Source organism: Spermophilus citellus (genome assembly GCF_964194105.1).
Source record: "Spermophilus citellus genome assembly, chromosome: 1".
NCBI classification, from domain to species: Eukaryota; Metazoa; Chordata; class Mammalia; order Rodentia; family Sciuridae; genus Spermophilus; species Spermophilus citellus.
In genome coordinates this window covers 126,049,888-126,070,610 of record NC_138182.1, presented here as the reverse complement: position 1 = coordinate 126,070,610, position 20,723 = coordinate 126,049,888, and the positions used below count along the sequence as shown (strand labels likewise).

At 47.3% G+C, this 20,723-nt stretch overlaps 1 protein-coding gene across 2 annotated transcripts in view; it reads left to right on the top strand.

Annotated features, from left to right (window-relative positions):
- TENM2 (teneurin transmembrane protein 2) overlaps nt 1–20,723 on the top strand; it is a 625,713-nt gene that overhangs the window by 485,412 nt on the left and 119,578 nt on the right. For both annotated transcript variants that reach the window (XM_081292628.1, XM_081292629.1), the window contains exons 9-11: nt 12,813–13,007; nt 18,457–18,657; nt 20,357–20,542. In XM_081292628.1, the coding sequence (XP_081148754.1) occupies nt 12,813–13,007; nt 18,457–18,657; nt 20,357–20,542 (582 nt within the window). The remainder of the gene's footprint in view (nt 1–12,812; nt 13,008–18,456; nt 18,658–20,356; nt 20,543–20,723) is intronic.

Below are 20,723 nucleotides of genomic sequence, written 5' to 3'. Positions count from 1 at the left end.
AAGGACATACAGTTTCCATACTGTTTTAACCCAGATCTCCCTAATGTCAACATTTTAAATTTCCATAGTTCAGTTCTTGAAACCAGAAAAATTAACATCCATGCAGAGCTATTAACTAATTTGGGGAATTTTTTCCAACAATGCCCTTTCTTCTCTGGTCCAACATCCCACACTTTGTCCCGTCTCCCTTGGTCCCTCCAATCTGTCCAATCTGTGCCAGTTGTTCACTTTTCTTTGCTTGTTTTTCATGACCTTGATTGTGTGTGCACGCGTGTGCTTGTTCATCGGCATGTGTTCCTGCCCGTGAGTGCATATGGTTGCTGGGAATTGATACCAGAGTCTGTGTAAATTCACATGGTCTCTACCTCTGAGCCACACCCCCAGCCCAACTTTCACCCTTTTGAAGAGTGTTGCTCAGGTGTTTTGTAGTTCATCTCTCTTGTTGGGTTTGTCTGATGTTTTTCATGATTAGTCCAGGGTCATGCATTTTAAATAAGATACCATGCCCTGTGCCCTCCTCAGTGCACCGTATCAATGATGCACCTCCAATCTGAATAAGAAAAAGCATTAAATGTGGTTGCGTGCATATGCGTGCACACGGGCCTTTTTTTCTACTTTAAACATAAGCCACAGAGGCTGAAAGTCTGAATCCCATTGGTCCTGTGCAATTTGTCAGTGGCTATGACAAGTCGCCAGTAAAAAGCCACTTTGAGCCCAAGAACCTCCGGGTGTTAACAGGGAGTTCTGGAGCGGAGAGCAGGGGTTGCTCATGCAGCGAGGAAAGCAGCCGGCTGGCTTCCTGCTCCCCACAGCAGTGCATGCCACCTCCTGGCTCTGGCCCCTCATCACTTCCCTTCTTTCTGGCTTAGAAACCCTGAAGAGGCCCTGAGCCCAAGGTCCTCCCTCATCACAAATTCACAGTCCCTCTGTTGCCTCTCTGACAGCTGTACCAGGATGCCTTGAGTTCTGCCCTCTCTGCTACTACAGGCACCGGCAGACTCGGGCCCTCCTGCCAGGGGGAGAATTTGCCAAGTTAGCAAGCGAGACTCCCATCACATCCAAGCAACCGGGTGTGTGTCCAAGTGACAGAAATTCAGACTTACTCTCTTGACCTCTCGATGCGCCCTGGTGCCCTCGGGTGCTCGGTGCAGGCAGCAGCTCCTCATCTTCCTCTACACCTGCCAGTCTGCATCAGGCATCTGAAGATATCCTTGCAGTGAGCAGAGGGAGCCGTCAACGTGCATTTGCAGGGTACTCATTCTGCCTCCCCCACTGAGCCGAGAGGTCCTGAGAGGTGCTTAGGTCAAAATGACACTGACCCTCACCTGGAAAGAGCATATACTGGTTCTAACTCATGTTCAAAGCCCGCCGAAGGGACAGAACTTATTTGGGCATTTAATAAATGCTTATTAGGTGCCTTCTATGAGACAAGCGCTACACTGGAGAGATGAGCAGGAAAGCCAGGGCCTGCCCCTCCCGAGGCTCCCGTCTGATGGATGGGCTCTGAAAACAAGTGGGGCATAACAATATGAGTCCAAAAATGCTGTGACGCAGGCTTAGAGCACTGTAGACTTTACAAGGAGGAGATAAAGGAGTTTACGAAGCAATGAAGTGAAAGTGTTGTAAATGGGAACGTTGTCAAGGACCTTTCAGGGTCACTCCAGCAAAAGGCTTGGAAAATCACCCTAGAAGAGGCAGGCGAACGTGGAAGGTTTACTCTACTACCAGTTCCTGAAGATAGTTGCATCGCAGGCCACACCACCATGTGTACTCCCAGGAGGGGTCTCCACTAAGCAGGAGGGGAGCAGAGAGAGAACCAGAACCCCTGGGCATGTGCCTCCGCTGGGGGTCAGGGTAGAGCACACAGGCAAGAGTTGTGAATGATCCTAGGTCACCATGGGAAGGACTTAGGGGAATCATGGCAGACCTGCCTTCCCACCCTGCTGCACCTGTTGCCTGGGCCAGAGGCTCACACCCTGTCTGTGGGGATACGGAGACATCAGAAAAATGAGAAGTTTCAAAGGTTCTGAAAAATTCACAGTACAATGTGGATTTAGGGAAATCGCCAGGCAATTGTAGAGGAAACCCTGTGGAGAAAGACTCTAGTAAGGGAGCTCGACCAAATAGTGCTTTTCAGTGTAGAATTTTATTAATTGTGCAACACAATAAGCAACCTGTTCAGATCCAGAGCTTAAGGGGAAAATGACATTTTTCCTGGTAATTTGTACCATTTTCCATCAGGCGCCTCTCCTATCCAACAGTAGTTGTGCTTATTATCCAAGTTACTGTTTACCCCCACCATTTTTTTTGTTATTACTGTTTCTTTTGCATGGCTTCTCATTATTTTAATGCTATCTGCTGGGGGCTAGAGGTGTCTTAATTATTGCTCCTTTTCCTTTCCTTGCTTTTATCTGAACACCTTTTATTGACTTAAGGTCTTCCAAGAGTTGCAAAGCACCCTTGCATTTTGGAGGAGAGCCGTAGCTTCTGGGCCCCCTGTTTTAACACTGGCTCCTCCCATGGCTCATTTGGGCTGAGCTGGAGGCCCCGACCTGCAGCAGGAACATAACACATCAGAGCCAAAGCTGTTAGGTAATGTGAAGCTAATAGCGATTAGAAATGACAGCTCCTGCCGCCAGACAGCTGTCAGTGGGGCCCAGAAATGCCACAGCTGCAGGAACGGGAAGTCTTCTCTCCAAGGGCTGGTTTCAAGTCTTAGCCAGCCTCTCTGGAGCCTTTGGAAAGGGGAGCAGGGATCTTGTCATTTTTCTCCTGTTAATTAACTAGTATATATACACACAGCCCAGTGCCTTGTGGCCATGTTATAGCACTAAAATTCTGTTATCACCACCATTGCCATCTCCATCATCACCATCACTATCAATATCACCATCATCTCCATCACCATCACCATCAATATCACCATCACCACCATCACTATCACCACTATTATCATCACCACCATCACCACCATCATCACCATCATCACTATCACCACCATCACCACCATCACCATCACTTCCATCACCACCATCACCACCATCACACCATCACCATCACCACCATCACCATTATCACCATCATCACCATCACCATCATCAACATCATCGCTAACATTTATTGAATACTTACTGTATGTCAACCACTGCACTGAGCACCTACATAATTATCCCATTTGATCACCAGTTGCCCTGTTTTATAGATGATTGTCCTCTTTATAGATGAGGAAAGTTAGAGGCACAGAAAGGTTAAGTAACTTGCTCAAAATCACTCATCTAGAAAGAGATTTTAGTGGAATTTGAACCAAGTGGTCTCACCTGGACTCTTATACTAGACCAGCAGGACGCTGGCCTCAGGAGACATAAGTGGCACAGGGATGGGCACTTTGATGGCTGTGCACCAGCTTTCTAGGTTTGAACCCCTAAAATATTTTTGAAGGCAGGAAATGAGGGCTTACTAAATAGAACTGTCAGGGCCAGATTTTGAAATAAAGTCCACACGACTTCAGACCCGGGTGCTCCACAACTGTCTCTCCCAGCTACTCCGTACATTGCCCACATCCTTCCCACCCTGCCCTCAATCACCAACTCCTATCCCAGGGCTCCTCTCCACCCTCACCTCCACTGCCTGTGCATGCGGCCACCTGATGGTGTTGCTCCTCCCCATTTCCAGAGCTCTCCCAACACCATGAGCACCCCGCTGCCTCCCCCAAATGCCTTCAGAGGTTCCCCATGGCCTCCCTCTGTGGTTTAAAGACATATGTCTGGAGAGTGTGTTATATATGCACATTTACAGTTTCCTCCCCCATGCCAGGGCACTCTGGATTGTAGGACTGGTGTGCGGCTCATTTACAGGCCTTTTTGACACGCTCTCGGGGGGTAGATGCAGGCGGTGAGGCTCCACTTTCTGAGAATGAAGAACACATTCTTTAGAGGCCCTCGGTGACCCACAGTGCTCCTGCTCCGTCGCCTCCCACCAGGCCCAGAACTCATCCCTCATGGAAGAGGAGGGGCTGCTGCTTCCCCTTCGCTCCCGCTGTTTTCTTGGTTGGGATGTTCTCGTCAACCCCAGCCTTTCCTTTCAAGCTGCAGCTTATCCATGAAGGTCAAGCTCACAGGGCAATGCCTGCCACCCCAGAAACAGGCCTGCAGTCGCTCAGGGCTCAGGAACATCTTGGCAGCCACGGCCCCTTCCTGCGGTGCCAGGTCTGAGCTGGGTGGTTACGTCAGCCGCTCCTGATGATCACAGGCTTCTCACTGTCATCCTTGTACTTCCCTGCACCTGGTTGGGGACCTAGTACACAGTGTGTGCCTGCTAAATGTCTAGTGACTTAAATTTAGGGAACAAGGATAACAAAGTTAAACATCGCCGGAAAAATGTCACAAGAACACGAGCAAGTGCTGGAGAACAGGACTCCAATGAGTCCGATACAGCACGCGGGGAAAAATAAATGACAGCTTTCAAAGTACAGACTGGAAGGGATGGCATGAGAGAGGGAGAGGAGGGGAGGAGGAACAAACAAAGAAGTATTTACAGCAAAGAAATGCTGATTACTCCACAGTGGGTGTGTGTTACTACAGAATAACAAGGCAGTGCAAAAGGAGAACTGTAGAGTTTGAATTTCTAGATTTTAATCCATGCTCCTCTAGTTAACTGTGCTCATTTTAGCAAATTACTTAACCTCTCTGAGCCTCGTTTTCTTGTTTGTACAAGGGGGACATTCACGATGTTACCCATTGCCTTGCTGTGAGGACTATAGTGAATTCATGTAAAGTATGTGGAGCAGGGGGGCATTTATGAAACACTCCGCCCATGTCATCAGTTGTCACCCACAGGGAACCTCAGGATCATTCTTTACTCCTATTTTACCGTAGAAGAAATGAAGAGTTACGGAAAGTAAAGTTACACAGCAGGGTCAGATTTTGAGTCCATGTCTGCCTGACCCTGAGGCTGGTGGCCCTAATGACTTGTCAGGAAGACTCCCCCTGGGTCAAGAGCGGTGACCCCTCTTGAAGCCCCCAACAGTAAGCACTGCCCACATCTCCAGTGGTCTCCCTCTCTTGGGTGGTTCAGCCTCAGCCTCAGCCTCCTGACTCCCCAACACCTTCTGCAGCACACAGGAGAGCAGCGGCAACCCCCGAACCCCCTCCCAATGGAGGCAGGTCCCCCTCCTCTCCAGAACACCTCCCTCAGAGCTGCCTCAACAAGGTAGCCCCTTTCCTGTGTCATGGGTAGACTCTATCCATGAAAGGTGCTCAGGTCTATCTGTCCTGCCTGGGAGGCATCCTGGCCCCTTTGGGGCCCATCTTTCACACCTGCCTCCTATCTCCCCAATTCACCCCATGGTCCTCATTCAAGCAGACAGGCCAGGGGCATAGCTGGTGCCCACAGGAAAGTTCTAGAGCCCACTCTGGCCTGCAGAAATGTGCGGGATTCCTTGACAGCTAGGACCCAGGAGGAGAGACTTGAAGCAGGTACACCCAGGACATGTTCTGCAGAAAGGGACTGAATGGCCACACTGGGCAAAGTCCCATTCTATAAGGTACTTTAAGCAGAGTCACTACTATCTATCACATAGGAGCAAGCGACAAGCCAGGCACTCAAAGGGGGTTCACATGAATTATCCCATTTCATCTTCACAACATAAATTATCATTCTTATTTTGCAGTTAAGGAAACTGAACCTTAGTGAAGTGGAGGCCCCTACCCAGGTACAGTGTTAGAACTTTAACCACAGGATGAGTGACAGCCACTCTGCAGTCGTGGGATCCTTTTAACATGCAGATTGCTGGGTCCCACCCAGAATTTCTGACTTGGTAGGTCTGGGGCCTCTGGAGCTTGTGAAATTTCCAAACTCTCTGGCCCCTGGCCACCCTTCTGAATCAGAGTCTGCATTCTCACAGGATTCCCAGATGACTCCCGTGCACGTTCAAGTTGGAATCTAGATAGCCCTCCCCTTGAACTCCACTGAAACAGACCAAGAGAACTGTGATCCAAAATAGTGACATCACCTTTTCCCTCTGTCCCCCTGGCTTGTTGGAAGACATGGGAGACTGGAAGCTACAATGTTGCATTACCTGGTGGCCACCTCCCAATCACCGCCACTCAGGTCTCCGGTGCTTGCTGCATTCCCAGACAGAAACCAGTTCATGGTGCTGAATCTGTCAGCTCTCCAAAGTGAACTGCTTCTGAGACTAGAAGAGTGTTTTTCAAACTACTAGATAAGCAACAGAACAGCCCTAGAAAACAGACTGCCTGACCCTGGGGAATGTGTAGATGTGGTGCACACAGATTTGGGGAAATCCAATGGTTGGGAAGGTCTTCCATATTAGGAAATAAACCAGACTTTAGAAAGCAGGCCAGCGGGGACCGTGGGAGAGGAAAGAGGTATTTTATGCCCTGCTTTGTCTCTTTACAGTGTAACTAGTTGAAACAATTTTATCCTAATGAAAATAATGATAATAAAATCCTATCTATTGATTTCTTTCGATGCACCCGACACTGCACAGAGTTCTTACCATGCATTATCTCATTTCCTCCCCTTAGAAACCTAAAGAGTAGGAACTCCAGAATTCTTATTCCACTTTAAAGAGGAAGTAATTGAGCCTTAAAGTGTCCAGTGTTATAATAACTAGCAAAAACAAAGTGAGGGGGGAAAAAAAGCAAGAAGACAGGCTACCTCATGAGCTTGCTCCCTGGCCTGTCACTTTCCTACCTATTAGGGAGGCAGCAGTAAATAAAACAAACCCAACGAGCCTGCAGGACATTTCCATGCTGTGGATCTTGGGACATCCTTAATTTGCAAATTTGCCTTGATGCTTAAATCACACCAAGACGGTAAAGTTACTTCAGTCTAGACTTGCACTGCAGAAAAGCTTACTGTGTACTCCAAAGAATTTAAATATTCATTATATAATTGCTGCTATCGTCACACACACACACGCACGCACGCACGCACGCACGCACACGCACGCACACATGCACGCGCGCGCGCGCGCACACACACACACACACACACACCTTAGACTTTTTTAAGAACAGCTTAAGTACTTATCCACTGCGAACTTTTATAACTCCAAAATGGAGGCGTCTCCATATCTCTACAGGTATTTTAAATGAATTGAATTAATCATAGGCTTAAAAGTCTCTTGTGATCTTCGTTAACTTCCCTGGGTTTAATTAAAACATCTGTGCACTTTTAATTTATCGATTCATCCAACTCATATGTCATGTTTTTAACACACCCCAGCATGCTCTGCATCATTTTTAACCCGATTTCCACTTAACTAAAGCAATTAAATTCACCCTGGATTAATTAAAGCATCCATACTTTCGTGCTTAAGTCAGCGTGTGCTTCTTTCCCCACATGGCTCCTGAATGTCAGAGATTTGACACACCTGATGAGTTTTTTGTCCTTCTGGAAATTCTTCCCTGAATCACTTCCTTGCTTATTAATGTGCCATTTGACAGAACGAGGAGGAGGAGGAGGAAGTTGGTGCACCTGAACTTGGGCCCTCTGAGCGGGTGACTCTGACCCTGTCAGCCAGACGGGACCTCTGGATTCCTGTCTTTACAAGGGTCCTGTTGGATCTTGCCACCGTCTGAGTATTCTGGGCTGGAAGGTGGGGCGGGGCGGGGAATCAGGTTGGAGGTGGCCGTGGCAGTCAGAAGAACAAGTGATCTTTACATTGAACTTTCATAAGCACTCCTTAAGTCTGCCTTCCAATTTCTCCCCTCCTCCTCCCTACTTGAACCATCCTTTGCTGTTCTGCCCATTTAGTAGGGAGAGAAACTGTAGCAGGCACCGAGTTCCACGGGCTTCCTGGTCAGGCAGGGTGGCCAAGCAGTTGTCCATAAAGTGACAAATTATCTCCCTGAAATTCACATAGGATTTCTGGCCCTACCAGTGTACTTGACAGAGCCTGCTTCCCCTTCAGCCATGGTAGCACTGAGGTGAGCAGCCTTTTAATTTTTTTTCCCCCAATAGAATAAGCCAAGAATTACATCTCCCTATTTTTATCTGCACTCACTTAGTTGTTAATGAATCTGAATATCTGGTCATACTTTTGTTGGCAATCTATATCACTTCTGATGTCCTTTGCCCAGGTTTTCACTCCTTTGTTCCCTTTTTATTGATTTATAAGAGCTGCTTCTGTATTGCATAGCCAACTTTATTTTGTCAAACACGTTTCAAATATTTCTTCCCAGTGTTATTTGTAACTTAATTTTCTTTTTCGAGTATCCTTTGTCAAACAGAAGATTTAGATTCTATGTAATCAGATCAGAGTTTCTGGAATTTATGTCTTAACATCTCTCACCCAAGAAAATAAAATTAGTCTTCACTATTTTCCTAATATTTTTATAGGGTTTTTTTCTCTCCTCTTTAGATCTCTGCATGGAATTTATTTTTGAGTTCAGGGTACAGTAGGACAAATTTCATTACCTACCAAATGAATTGTCAATTGCAGGGATCTGGCTAGAAGTGACACTGTCCTTTCCTAACACTGTTGTGCTCAGCACTGAAGTTAAGTCCACAACACTGAAAGAAAAAGGAGATCCAGCTGTGGTGCTGGGAACCCTGAGTTTTGATTGTCTGGCCCCTGAGGCCCACATGGCACACCTGGATTGCTTTGGGGTGGGGGACGGAGACTTCTGTCTCCCGTTGCTATTCCCTGTCACCTTGCCCAGCTAACACCCTATGGGGTTGCTGCTCATCAGTGTTCGGTGACTTCCTGGTATGTGAGGCAATCAGGTGTTACTGCCATCTTGACAATTTACTTGGAGTATGAGGTTCAGTTAGAACGTTCTCACGTCTCTTTTCTACAGGGGTTTTGAGTCCGTTTTCAAATAACTTCTAAAGGATCCCCTCTTCACAACCAGCCCTGCCCACAGCAGTTTGTCACCCTGCAGGTTTCTCTCCTGCTTTCCTAGCAGAGCCTCCCTGGCAGCCTCTGCGTTTCCTGCAGGTGTTCTCACTACCCCAAGCTCCACGTAGAAAGGATTTGTTTCTCCAAAAACAGCGGCTCTGAGCAGTGAGTCCCATTCCTGCCGAGTAAACACCCCTGAAAAATCGTCCCCTCCCTTGCCGAGAACTTGGGGAGGGGGAGCTCTTGCTTGATCATTAAAATGAGCTTCACACCATTTAGGTGAATCTAAATTGTGTCATTTTTTTGTCATCCGCCTGTTAACTTGTCAGTCGTTAGTGGCAGCGGTAATTTATTTTTCTTCTGCGGGAGTCTTAAAGCTTCCATTTACTAGATTTAGTAAAACAGGAATAGTCAATTTGTACAAACATTTTAATTAATTTCAAATAGAAGCTTGAATGCACAATGTTCTACTCTCGCAAGCCTTAGGAATCAGAGAGAGAGGAGAGGGAGAGAGAGCGAGCTCGACAGAAAACACTTTGCATGTGGTTCCTGGCCAATCCGAACTGGTGTCCACCCACCACCAGAGAGGACGAGGGGGAGAAACTGATGAACTCTTTTAATATTATCTGGTGCTTTTCCTGCAGTGGTGTTGTGTGCATGCACATGTGTGCTTGAAACATACTGCATTTCTTGTTAACCCTTCAAGTCGGGATTTGTTTTGGAATTTCATGAAGGAGCATCGGTTAATTGTCTAGCAGGTGCCAGCTCCTGCTTTGAGTCATTGCACATATTATCTCACTTAATTGTCCCATCAACGCTGAGAGAAAAAAAAATTAGAGGGGAAATTGAGTAGGTAAGGAGTTCAGTCATCTTGCTAAAATCCCACGTTTGGAAGAACGACAGGCTGGAGATTGGACCCATATCTTTGTAGCACCGACACCCTTGCTCTTTTCACTTCTGCTTTGTTTTACTTCTTGGCAAGGTATGGAGTCAGAGTTATCTTTTGATAACCTGTCATAAAAAATAAAGTAGATTGCATGGTTGTGAAAGTATCAGAAGAGTCAACTAATACAGGAGGCTCCCCTTTACATGCAGCCTCTCAATGTGAAAGAGTCCCAGCCTTAGGTACAGGGATGCTCTGGGTTGAGTTATATCTGAGAATGAGTCTGTTACCCAGAGGGAAGGTACTTAGGTGCTTCCATGCAGACAGCCCAGTGACCACTGGAGGGCGCTCACCTGGCATTCATGTGCACTCTGCCTCATGGCAAAAAAAATTGCTGGAGCTCAGGTCTTCTTACAAGCCCGCCTTCTGATTTTGCTGTCTGCCCAGTCCATCCAGTGCCAGCAAACATCACAGTGCTGTGCATCTCGGACCACACTCCCAGCAGGCATGCAGCAAACATATTGAAAAAGGCTGCATTTAGAAATGCGGAGAACTCTCCGACCTGACTATTTTCCATTTTTTTCCCTGAGTAATCTAAGTAGGTCACACTTTATATCTGGTTTCCCAAGTATCTGATTTTGAATAAAACCCATTCTTACCTTCTAGACAATTCTTTTTTTTTTCTTATCACTTGGAGTTTATGCCAAAGAAGAGTTTCATCCTGAATAAAGTAAATAATCCCATTTTATCAACTAATATAGATAATTATTTGCTCCTACTCTCTAACCTCCTCCACCTACTGGGGTGAAGAAGGGTGCAGTAGGAGACAGGGGTGGTGATTAGATGTGACTTCCTCTGCCATCCTTGACAGCTCCTGCAGTATGTGTCCCTCAAGTCACAGATGGCCCTCGGAAGCTGATCCACTCACGTTTGTGGCCACGTTTCTCACTGCCTTGTTTCAGTGTGGGAGAGAGGAGACGGGCAAGACATAATGCAGATTCTAGTCTTCCCACCAGGAGATACCGTCAGCATTACCCAGATCAAAAATGACAAGTAGATTTTCTCTTGAATGCCAATTCTGCCTGATTGCAGGTTTCAGCCTGAGCATGGCACTGAGGGTTTTGAAGCTCTGTGTAGGCTCAAGAGGGCAAGATGCCATGATCAATTAGTGATGTCTGCAGTGGTACAGGCATGGAGAACAGGAGTTCGTGTTGCTCACATAGACCTCCCAGTCTTTGAGCTTAGCATGATTCCCATGAGGAACTGACATGGAACAAGCTGACTTTGTCTTCAAATCCCCGTCAAAACTTCAAAAAATGTTTCATGTTAATTCATATTTTGCACAGTGCCCGATTTGAACCTTGGGCACCCTGGATTCAAGGCTCTTTCCTCTATCCTCTCATAGATGGTCAGTGTCCCTAGTAACTGTGCAGAACCCTCTGCTTCAGCATCCTGAATTAGAAACATGCTCCTCACAGTTATGGTCCAGGTGAATATGCAAGTCCCTCTGATGCTTCCATTTATGAGCTCATTCTTCTCCTCTGATAGATTCATAAGGGTGAGAATTCTCCTGGAAATAGTGCCCCTGGTGTTTTTCACAGCTGTCCCATTATGAAGCATTTGGGAGGGAACTATCTCCTCAATTATAAGCCAACTGTTGAGATGTTTTTACTTCCAGCTCAGTTTGCAGTTAAGGTAAAACATGCACTTTTCCAGGAAAAGACGGCATGAGAACCTCTCCAGAATCTGTAAAGCCCTATCTTCCATAAACGACTATGTAGTGCTTGCTCATAAATCCTGGGGCGTCCCTTGCACACCGAGAACCTAGGGAGAGATATTAACCCAGTCAAGCCCACAGTGATGAACACACGGCTGATAGGAAGACACCAGGGGTAACTTAGCTGCTGTCCTCAAGCAGCTTACAAGATCTGGTGAAGTAGACTCAGGGGAAAAAGTTAACAAGAATATAACTACACAAAAGGGATGTCCAAGGCCATGGGTCAGTTGACACAGATATGAGTTGGCTGAACCTGCGGTGTCCTCCTGTCCCAGAGATGGCCTGGTTGTGTGTGTGTGTACACGACTATAGAGTTCTAGGAGCCTGTGCTTAAAATCACAGGAGTCCTAAAACATGATTCCTCAAGGTCTCTTTCTGAGGCTGGTGCTGTTGCCAGAGAAGTGTTCCCATTTTATCCGCAAATAAGAAGGCAGTTTGGAAATGTAGATTCTTTAAAAACTGAGACCGCTGAAGTCCCATCCTGATCAATTCCAAAGGGGAGAGGGGGTTTTGCACAATTGAGGCCAAACTGCTGAGAAGTGTCAGTCATCTCATCCCAGACAGTCCCCGCCGATATTTCAATCTTTCCCGTGGACAGACACGGAGGTGAACTGCTTGACATTTCCTGTCTTCCTGCCCTCCCCTACCCCTTTTGAATAGTCCAGGTGTATTTTATCTTTATACCTCAGTGCACCTGCTGCTCTTTAAAGTAGGCACAGTGATTTCTTCAAGGTGTAAGTAAGAAACTGAGGCACAGAGAGATCTCCTGACTCCAATGTGTCCCATCACATCAGCTTGTCACAAAGGAGTTGATGGATCTGAGGGTGAAATAATTAGCAGAATGGATTCTGATCCCCAGGCCAACAACAATAACAAGAGGAAGTCAGGGTAGCTTTGGTAAGGGCACAGCTTTGGAGGAGGCCAAACTGGTTTCCATTGGGACCCTCAAGCTCTATTCAAGGGGTGAATGACTTCACTGGGCTGAGCCTCCTCTGCAAACGGAGATCCTGAATACAGCCTCCACTCAGACAGTGACTCTGACGCCCAAGTCAAGATTCGCACCTGCCGGGTGCAGTCAGTGTTGGCAGCCGCTGGAGTCAATAGCATCTAGCATCGTGGTCGGTGCTATTTATCTGAAGGTGGACCTGTACCTCCTCGGCCACAGTCCCTGGCCCACAAAGTTGTAAGCAAGACACAGTGCCAGACAAGCTCTCCCTCCTTAGACTTGACACAGCCCTGTGGATGGTGGCCCCTCTGACCTGGTGTTCTGTCTTTGGTTTCCACAGCTGCCTGCCCCGTCCTGTGCAGTGGGAACGGACAGTATTCGAAAGGAACGTGCCAGTGCTACAGCGGCTGGAAAGGCGCCGAGTGTGACGTGCCTATGAACCAGTGCATTGACCCCACCTGTGGGGGCCACGGCTCCTGCATTGAGGGCAACTGCATGTGCTCCGCAGGCTACAAAGGGGAGCACTGTGAGGAAGGTGAGTGGCAGGCCCAGGGAAGCGGTGGGGTGACACACAGCCTGACCCTTGGCCAAGGAGCCCAGGCTCCCTGTTTTGCAAAAGAAGCCTTAGCATTTTGAAAGGAAAAAAAACAACAACTTAAAAGCTTTGAGCAACTTCTTTAGCTGTAGAACTGAAAGGCTTATGGAGATGGTTCTAGAAGGAAAATCTTGTTTTACCCTCCTCTACAGGCAGTATCTCCTTCGTTTTTCTCTTAAATTGCCCTTTGTCTTCCAGTTTTCTGTCCTCTTCCTCCTCCTCTTCCTCCTTCTTTTCACTTTTTCTTCCTTTGCCTCCTCCTATCTTCTTCCCTCTTTTATTTTATTTGAAGTCTCCTGAATTGGGAATTACTAAAGCTATCCAGAGAATTCCTGCATCCCCCCCACCCCCGCCTTCCTCAAAGCTGATTTTTGGGGTTTGCCATTGTCATTTGTTCTTGGTAACCTAAAGTCCATATTCTTCTGGGTAAATATTTCAACAAAAATTAATATCAGGTAGAAAGCAGGCTGGTTCGAAAGACTACCAGTATCCAGGTCATTCAGAGACACCATGTGGGGCAGATTACTCCAGTTACCCACAATCACACAGAGCTAGAGGGGAGAGGCTGTGCGGCAAGAGGGCTGGGATCTCCTGAATTCCGAGCATGCGTTTAAAGGCCTCCAGCCCTCCTGGGGAGAAATCAGGGATGTCATAAACTGAAGCTGATCAGACAAAACACAGTCCAAGATCAGGCTTGGAGATCAGAAGAGGGGGAAATGGGGAGGGAGCATGGGAACAGGTTAGAATTTAGAAATCAGCTCTAACTAGTTCTAATGACTCTGGTTGGGTCTTTCGGGAGAGTTCTTCCAGTACCCAGGTGATGAGACCAAGTCCTGGCGCCAATGAGGCAGGAAGGTCAGCTGCCTACACCCTTCCTGAACATGGTCTCTAATTGCCCACCTATTGCTTCTCCCAAATAAAGAATCAACCACACTGGGTAGGAAGATAAAAACTTAGGTTCTCTCCCTGCCTTATTGTCTCCCCAGCCTTTGAATTGGGTCAGTTGTCTCCCAGCTGATATCCTTCTGCTAAGTCCATCCCCTAGAGAAGTGGCACTGTGCATTCAAACAGCCCTCTTTTGCCTCCACTGTGTATTACAAACACAGTGTCAACTCACCCATCAAACCAAAAGATAATCCAGAGCCACCCTGTTCCACATGAGGTGGCTTGAGATGACCACCCAGGATGTCCGCCCAAAAAAATCCTGTTGGTTGCAATCTTCCCCGATTCTTTGAGCTTCTATAGGATGAGCTTATAATGAGGGGTTGCAGGATTCTGTGGTTCTTTAGGCCAGTGGGTCCACTCTTCCATCCATTAGTGTATGGCTTGCCTACATGCTATACAACATACACCACCATGGCAGCCTCACCACACAGTAGGGACTGTGCCTATCTGATCTTTAGATAGGCCCACACTTGTGAAAGCCCCCATTTCACAATTTTAAGAACTGTGGCTGCCAAGAGCTCCTAAGGCACACTTCTCCTAATATTTCTCCACATATTAACAGCCAGGTCCTTACCAGGGCCCCAGAGCCTGACTCCCAGGACTTCCCTCTCTCGATTTCTCTATTTATTTCCTCCTCTATAACAAAAGGTAACCTCCCCGTGTTTGTATCATAAAACCAAATTGGGAGCCTGGGTGGAGAAAATACTGATTTAATAACCCTGCTTGAAAGGTGAAAGTTCTTAAAGATAAATGGATTGTAGGAGGCGAAGCTGCATTCTCTGAAAACATGGGACAGGCCAACGATGTGACGAGAAAGGTCACAGCGACCTTCTGCATACATCATTGGTAGGAGAGAGTTGGAGCAATAACACTGCCGTCTTAGGGTTTTTCTCTCCAGGAAAGATTGCGCACATCTGTATGAGTGGAATATCAAGTGGTTCTTCAACTTCCTCACTCTCCAGCCAGCCTTATTTAAATGTTCAGAGCGAATTAAGCACCCAACAAAACAAGCAAGCCACGTGGAACCTTATGAAACTGTGAAATTTCCCCTATTGATTTCTGCTACCCAGAAAGAATGAGCCGAGGTGATTCATATGCTGTTTTCAAAATAGGAAATGGAATCAGAAAGTCGGGATCAGCACTTTTTCTTCCATTTAGCTTTTTATTCCTAATATTCATCATAGTCATAACGTTCAAACAATTTACCTGAAATGGCCAAGGCAACAAAATCAATAGTTGCCATCCTCCACTCCTGCTGCATAAACACGGTTGTGCTATTAACAAATTTGCACAAGAAAATAAAAGGACGTGTTGGGTGATGTCTGGGGGAGTGGGCAGGTGATGAGAGAGGAATTGACATATTAGTTGATGTCAGCCATGTTCCCATGTCAGTTTCATGGTTGAGTCATTTTTCAATGACATTTAACTTCATAAATGTAATTCATGGTTCTTCAGGGGGTTATAGTACATATTGTTTGTAAAACTCCTTGACCTCCTTTTTCATCCTTAGGGATAGAAATTGCATTCATAACCCTTTTTTGCCAAACCCACAGAGAACCCAAGACTAAATGAGTTCTAATGATTTCAGCTGCCAGGGGGCTGGCGTCTCGAGGCACAGGGTACTTAGCTAGTTGAAGGCTACTACCCCGCTTTTAAGTGTAGCACTGTCTCTATTTATAAGGCTTCGTGAAATGCCATAGTCCCTTCTGCCTGCTAAAGACTCTAAGGACGTGGCCACAAGACCATCTTATGAAATTGGAACTAAATTTAAAATTCATAGTGAAACTGCTTCTCTTCAAGTTTGAATTTAGTTATTCCATCAGCTACTGTAATTATATAGCACTAAGGGCATATTTACTGGTATCGCTGACCAGAGAAAGGGTTAGCTCATATTTCTAGATACTATAAATGGTTCTTTTGATGACATTCTAGTACTGGGCTAATAAATCTCAGTGGATTTTCCTGCTTTCTTCATACCATAATTCAGCATAGAAAAGAGAGAGCTAATTTATCTGGAAGAAAAATGCCTCTCTCACTCTCTCTCTCTCTGCCTCTCTCGCTCTCTCTCTCTCTCGTTCTGTCTTTGGTATATTCCTTTTTATTATTTTATCCTTTTAAGAAAAAGATTATGATATATTTTTTGAAAGTTTCTAACTGTATCCTACCAAACATTTTAAATGGCTAATTATAGGTTGAGAGGAATTTTTGAGGCAATAACGCACACGATATTTTTTGTGTATATTTTGACTTTGTATTGTCAGATATAGGAACCAAGTAAAGAAAAACTGGAATTGGGGGATTTCCTTTATGAGAAAAATACGAACATCACTGGTGCTGAATGAATGAGCTCATGTTTTGCAGATCCCAAAATACAAACTATTTCTAAAAGCAAAAAAGGGCACAATTTCTCTTGCTAATCCGCCCTTCACACTGGAAGTTGGTCCTGCCGGTGAGGAGAGCTCACAGCAAACTCTGCAGTGATAGTGGGTTGAACACGTGCTGCTCTCTGAATTGCACCAGGCATGAGACCCTGCAGGTGCTGCCTAGCTCCCTTGTAAGATCTTCTGTGTTTCCACCTGTCCGCTCACCATTATATGCAGGCGCGTTCCACCACCCTCAGTAGAGCAGATTAGAAAGCATTGGCAGGGTTTATATCGTCAGGAGTTATATTTCCCAAGGCAGTGAATTCAACTCCAAAGTGATTGTTAACAAGATTAAGTAACATCATCATAAGCATCTCCAACTAACAGTAAATCCCTGAAATTCACCTTTCTGGGAAGAAAAGTCATTGTTTTTCCCATGGCCCAAACAGTTTGGAACTAACATCCACTAATACTATCTCCCTGAAAATATCCAAAGGGGATCCTGAGAAACATCTCTTAATACTGAAAATTACTGTTTTTGCTCAAGAGAAGGGGGCTCATTGGAAGCTTCATGAACTGTTGTGATTTTTAATTAATCCAAACTCCTCAAGTCGGACATCCCCCAGGACTACCTATTTAGATTGTGGCATGGGGAATTTAAATAATGTTATATTTAGAGTCCAGGTATTCTCCATATTAAAACACACTGTAAATTCTGTGCTAAATGAGAAAGAAAAGACAACCACGATGAGCAATGTCATAATCCACCCTACAAGAAGCTGGATCCCTCGGGTCGTCATCCCGATGTAACGGTGAATTATTTAGAGACCAAACGTCTTGCATATTTCAATCTTGGCGTTGGGCAAGGAGGAAAGACAAAATCTTGTCTGAGTGTTTGAACCACAAGGTGGCACACACACATTCAGCGAGCTCCACAATACCTGAAGAAAAGAACTTAAAGTGGTCTCAGGCTGGCTGGGCCTCCTGGGTTATGGCAGACACATTGCTTTGATCTAGGCCAACAGGCCTGACTTCAAAGCTGTTAAAGTCACAGTTGTGTAAGTCTTAGTCAAATAAGGTGATGAGCCTTCCCTGTGTCTCTGATCCACAAGGTAGCATCTGAGCCCCCTCTACAGCACAGCTCCTCATCCAAAACCCATGTTGTGCAGATCTTTCTCCTCCAATCACCGAGACATCTTGTCCTAGGAATACCTAAGGATGCCGTCCTGCCTGGACAAAGCCTTCAGGCCTGGTGGAGGCCCACGGCTTGGATCACATGCTCCTGCCAAAGCTCTGTCCTCAAGAACTGGCCTGAGTGGGTTCCTGGGCAATCTCCTTTTAAGTGTCCTCCTGGATGTCTAGCCACGCTGACTATTAGGAGGGGCAAAGAATAGACCAGGAAACTGGCAAGAATGGCAGTGTTCAGAATCTGACGCTTTTACTTGTCCGACTAGCTGGTAGAGGGCTAGTGCCCCCACCAAAAAAACTCTCCTTCCAGTCCACCCATGATTCCTGGTAGGAGGGCCACCCTATCTGGATCCATTCCACGCCAGCACCGCCTCTCTGCCTGCACCTTCACTAACCCTTCAGCATGTGTGTGCCCCAAGAATCTAATTATAGACTCAGCCTACGTGAAGCCTAAGATGGAAAGTGACTCATTTATGAGTTTCATGGGTTTTCTTTTGAGTCTTGTGTTCCCTTTGGAAGCCAAAGGTTAGTGAGGTTAGAGGGAGCCTCTCCTTTCCCCGCTTAGCAAGAGGAGTGTTGGATTTGGCCAAACGTGCAGAGAAATTGGGAGCATGCTCATTTCCAGGTCAGCACAGTCAGGGTACGAAGGTTTGTGAAGACAAGGTTCCAAAGGTTGAATGACACACCTCGGAACTTACAGGAGTCTCCCTAATTCTTTGTTCTCTTTGCATCCTCTCCAAATTGGAGATTGGGTCTTTTGACATATAAAAAAGCCTTTTATTTTCAGGAGTGCTCTTCAAGGCCCTGTGGGTGTTACCTGGACTGCTCCATTTGCCCCATGGCCCATCCCCCATGAGTGATGAGAACTTTTCCTTTGTTTTTTTTCTTCTCAGTGGATTGCCTGGATCCCACCTGCTCCAGCCACGGGGTCTGTGTGAATGGAGAGTGCCTTTGCAGCCCTGGCTGGGGCGGTCTCAACTGTGAGCTGGCAAGGGTTCAGTGCCCAGACCAGTGCAGTGGCCACGGCACGTACCTCCCCGACTCAGGCCTTTGCAGCTGCGATCCCAACTGGATGGGTCCCGACTGCTCCGTTGGTAAGCCAAAAGGTTTTCTCCACGGTCTCCCAACGCTCATGCCCGGGGGTGCCGTCCCGTACCCAGACGGATGGCCCTCTCCTCTTCACACTAGCTGGGGATGGAGGGACTTGGGCCAATCGTACAGTGCCGTTCTCACTCCTCTCCTTAGCGACGGAGTTTGTGATCTTTGAGAAACAATGAGAAAAACACCGCGCTGGTTCTGGGGCCTGGTAGGTTCCCTCACCAAGAGTGGATGAGGGGCCCGGGAGGGATGCTTCCATTTGCATTATAGACTTGTATACACTCCCTAAAGGAACCAGAGAACAAAACAACAATTCAGCCCCAGACAAACCGAATAGAACGTCCTATAAAACAGAGGAGAGGCTCCCTCGGGGTGCTGTGTGAACACATTAGAGAGCTCCATAATACTCCGGTGACGGGGAAAATAATGAAGTTGCGCTGTACACTTTATTTTCCTAAATTTAAGAGTACACATCTTACCTCCCAAGTGACCTTAGAGAGGGAACAGTTCAACAGTTCACGCCGGCCCCAGCCTCCCTGAGAAAGGCTGGGTTCACACGGATGAGCCCCGCCCCCCCATCCAGGGAGCCATCGTCTTGTCGCCCCTTCCTCTGGGTAGAGAGACAGCTGTCAGATTGCCATGGCAATCAGGAGAGGAAGATGTGTGAGGCGTTCTCCACAATGGGAAAGAAATGAATATTTCATTCCAAAAAGGGAAAAAAAAAAAAAGGGAGAGTCAGTTCAAAATGGGCTATTTTGGGATGTGTTCTCAGACCCCTCGACTCTGGCTTCTTTGAGTTTCTGCAGAGGATGGGGGAGGCGAGAGTCCTAGACGCCAAGGCCCAGCTCTGCCACAGACACGCTGTGTGACTTTGCGTGAGTCACCGACCGCCCCTGGTCTGTCCTCCCCTCCCCTGGCATGACGAGCCACACACCCCCCCTCCCAGTAGACTGTTGTAAGGATGGATGTCTGGCACGTGCTTGTCCTCGCGTGAGAGGTCTGGAACACCAGAGAGTGCATATCTGTCTGTCTGTCTCCTTCCCAACCACAAAAGACTTTGAGCTCCTTCGAGAAAGAGGCTGTTTAAGTGCAGCATGGTTATGGCGGTCAGCATTGCCGCCAGGTGCCGTGGGGAACGCAGAGGTCTGCGGTCATCGTAGGGATGGAGCAGAAGGGTCCCCGACAGGCCACAGGGGCCTGGGCAGTTCAAGGGAAGAAGAGGTCCATCTGGCTAGGGAGTCAGGATCTACCAGACCCCTTTTCAGGTGTGTACCTCTGGCTAGCTTTGCCAAGCGGAACCCCCTGGCCTCCTCTAGGGACAGTTTTCCATCTCCAGAAGAGAGCTGTCACTCACCAGTACCTAACCCTCCCAGAGGACTTGGTAAGATGAACTTGTAAGCCCCACTCCCAGAGTTCCTCATTCACGTGGTCCAACCCGGGCACAAGAGTTTGCATTTCTAATAGATTCCCAGGTGATGGGGATGCTGCTGGTCCAGGGACCACACTTTGAGAACCACTACTCTAGACTACTCCTAACAGCGATTAATCCCCAGCCAGCAGACACACAGGCTTCCCAAGGTGTCATAGCTGCTGGGCCTCAGGGCCTGCTCCAGGGGCCCAGATGTATGTGGTCTGGCTTCCCTGAAGGGTTTCGCCAGCTGCTGTGTTGAGCTGTAATCATTGTTTTTCTTCCAGAAGTGTGCTCAGTAGACTGTGGTACTCACGGCGTCTGCATCGGGGGAGCCTGCCGCTGTGAAGAGGGCTGGACAGGCGCAGCTTGCGACCAGCGCGTGTGCCACCCCCGCTGCATTGAGCACGGGACCTGTAAAGATGGCAAATGTGAATGCCGAGAGGGCTGGAATGGTGAACACTGCACCATTGGTAGGCAAACGGCAGGCACCGAAACAGGCACATATTGCTTTATTTTCATAAATCGTAGATCTATAGTGACGGTCGTGCATTGCAACTGGCTGTTCCCCCAGGGACACGAGTGCTCTCCCACATTCCTGCTGCCTCTCCAAATCTCCACGGGGACAGAGAAAGGGAAAAGCAGGGTCCCTCA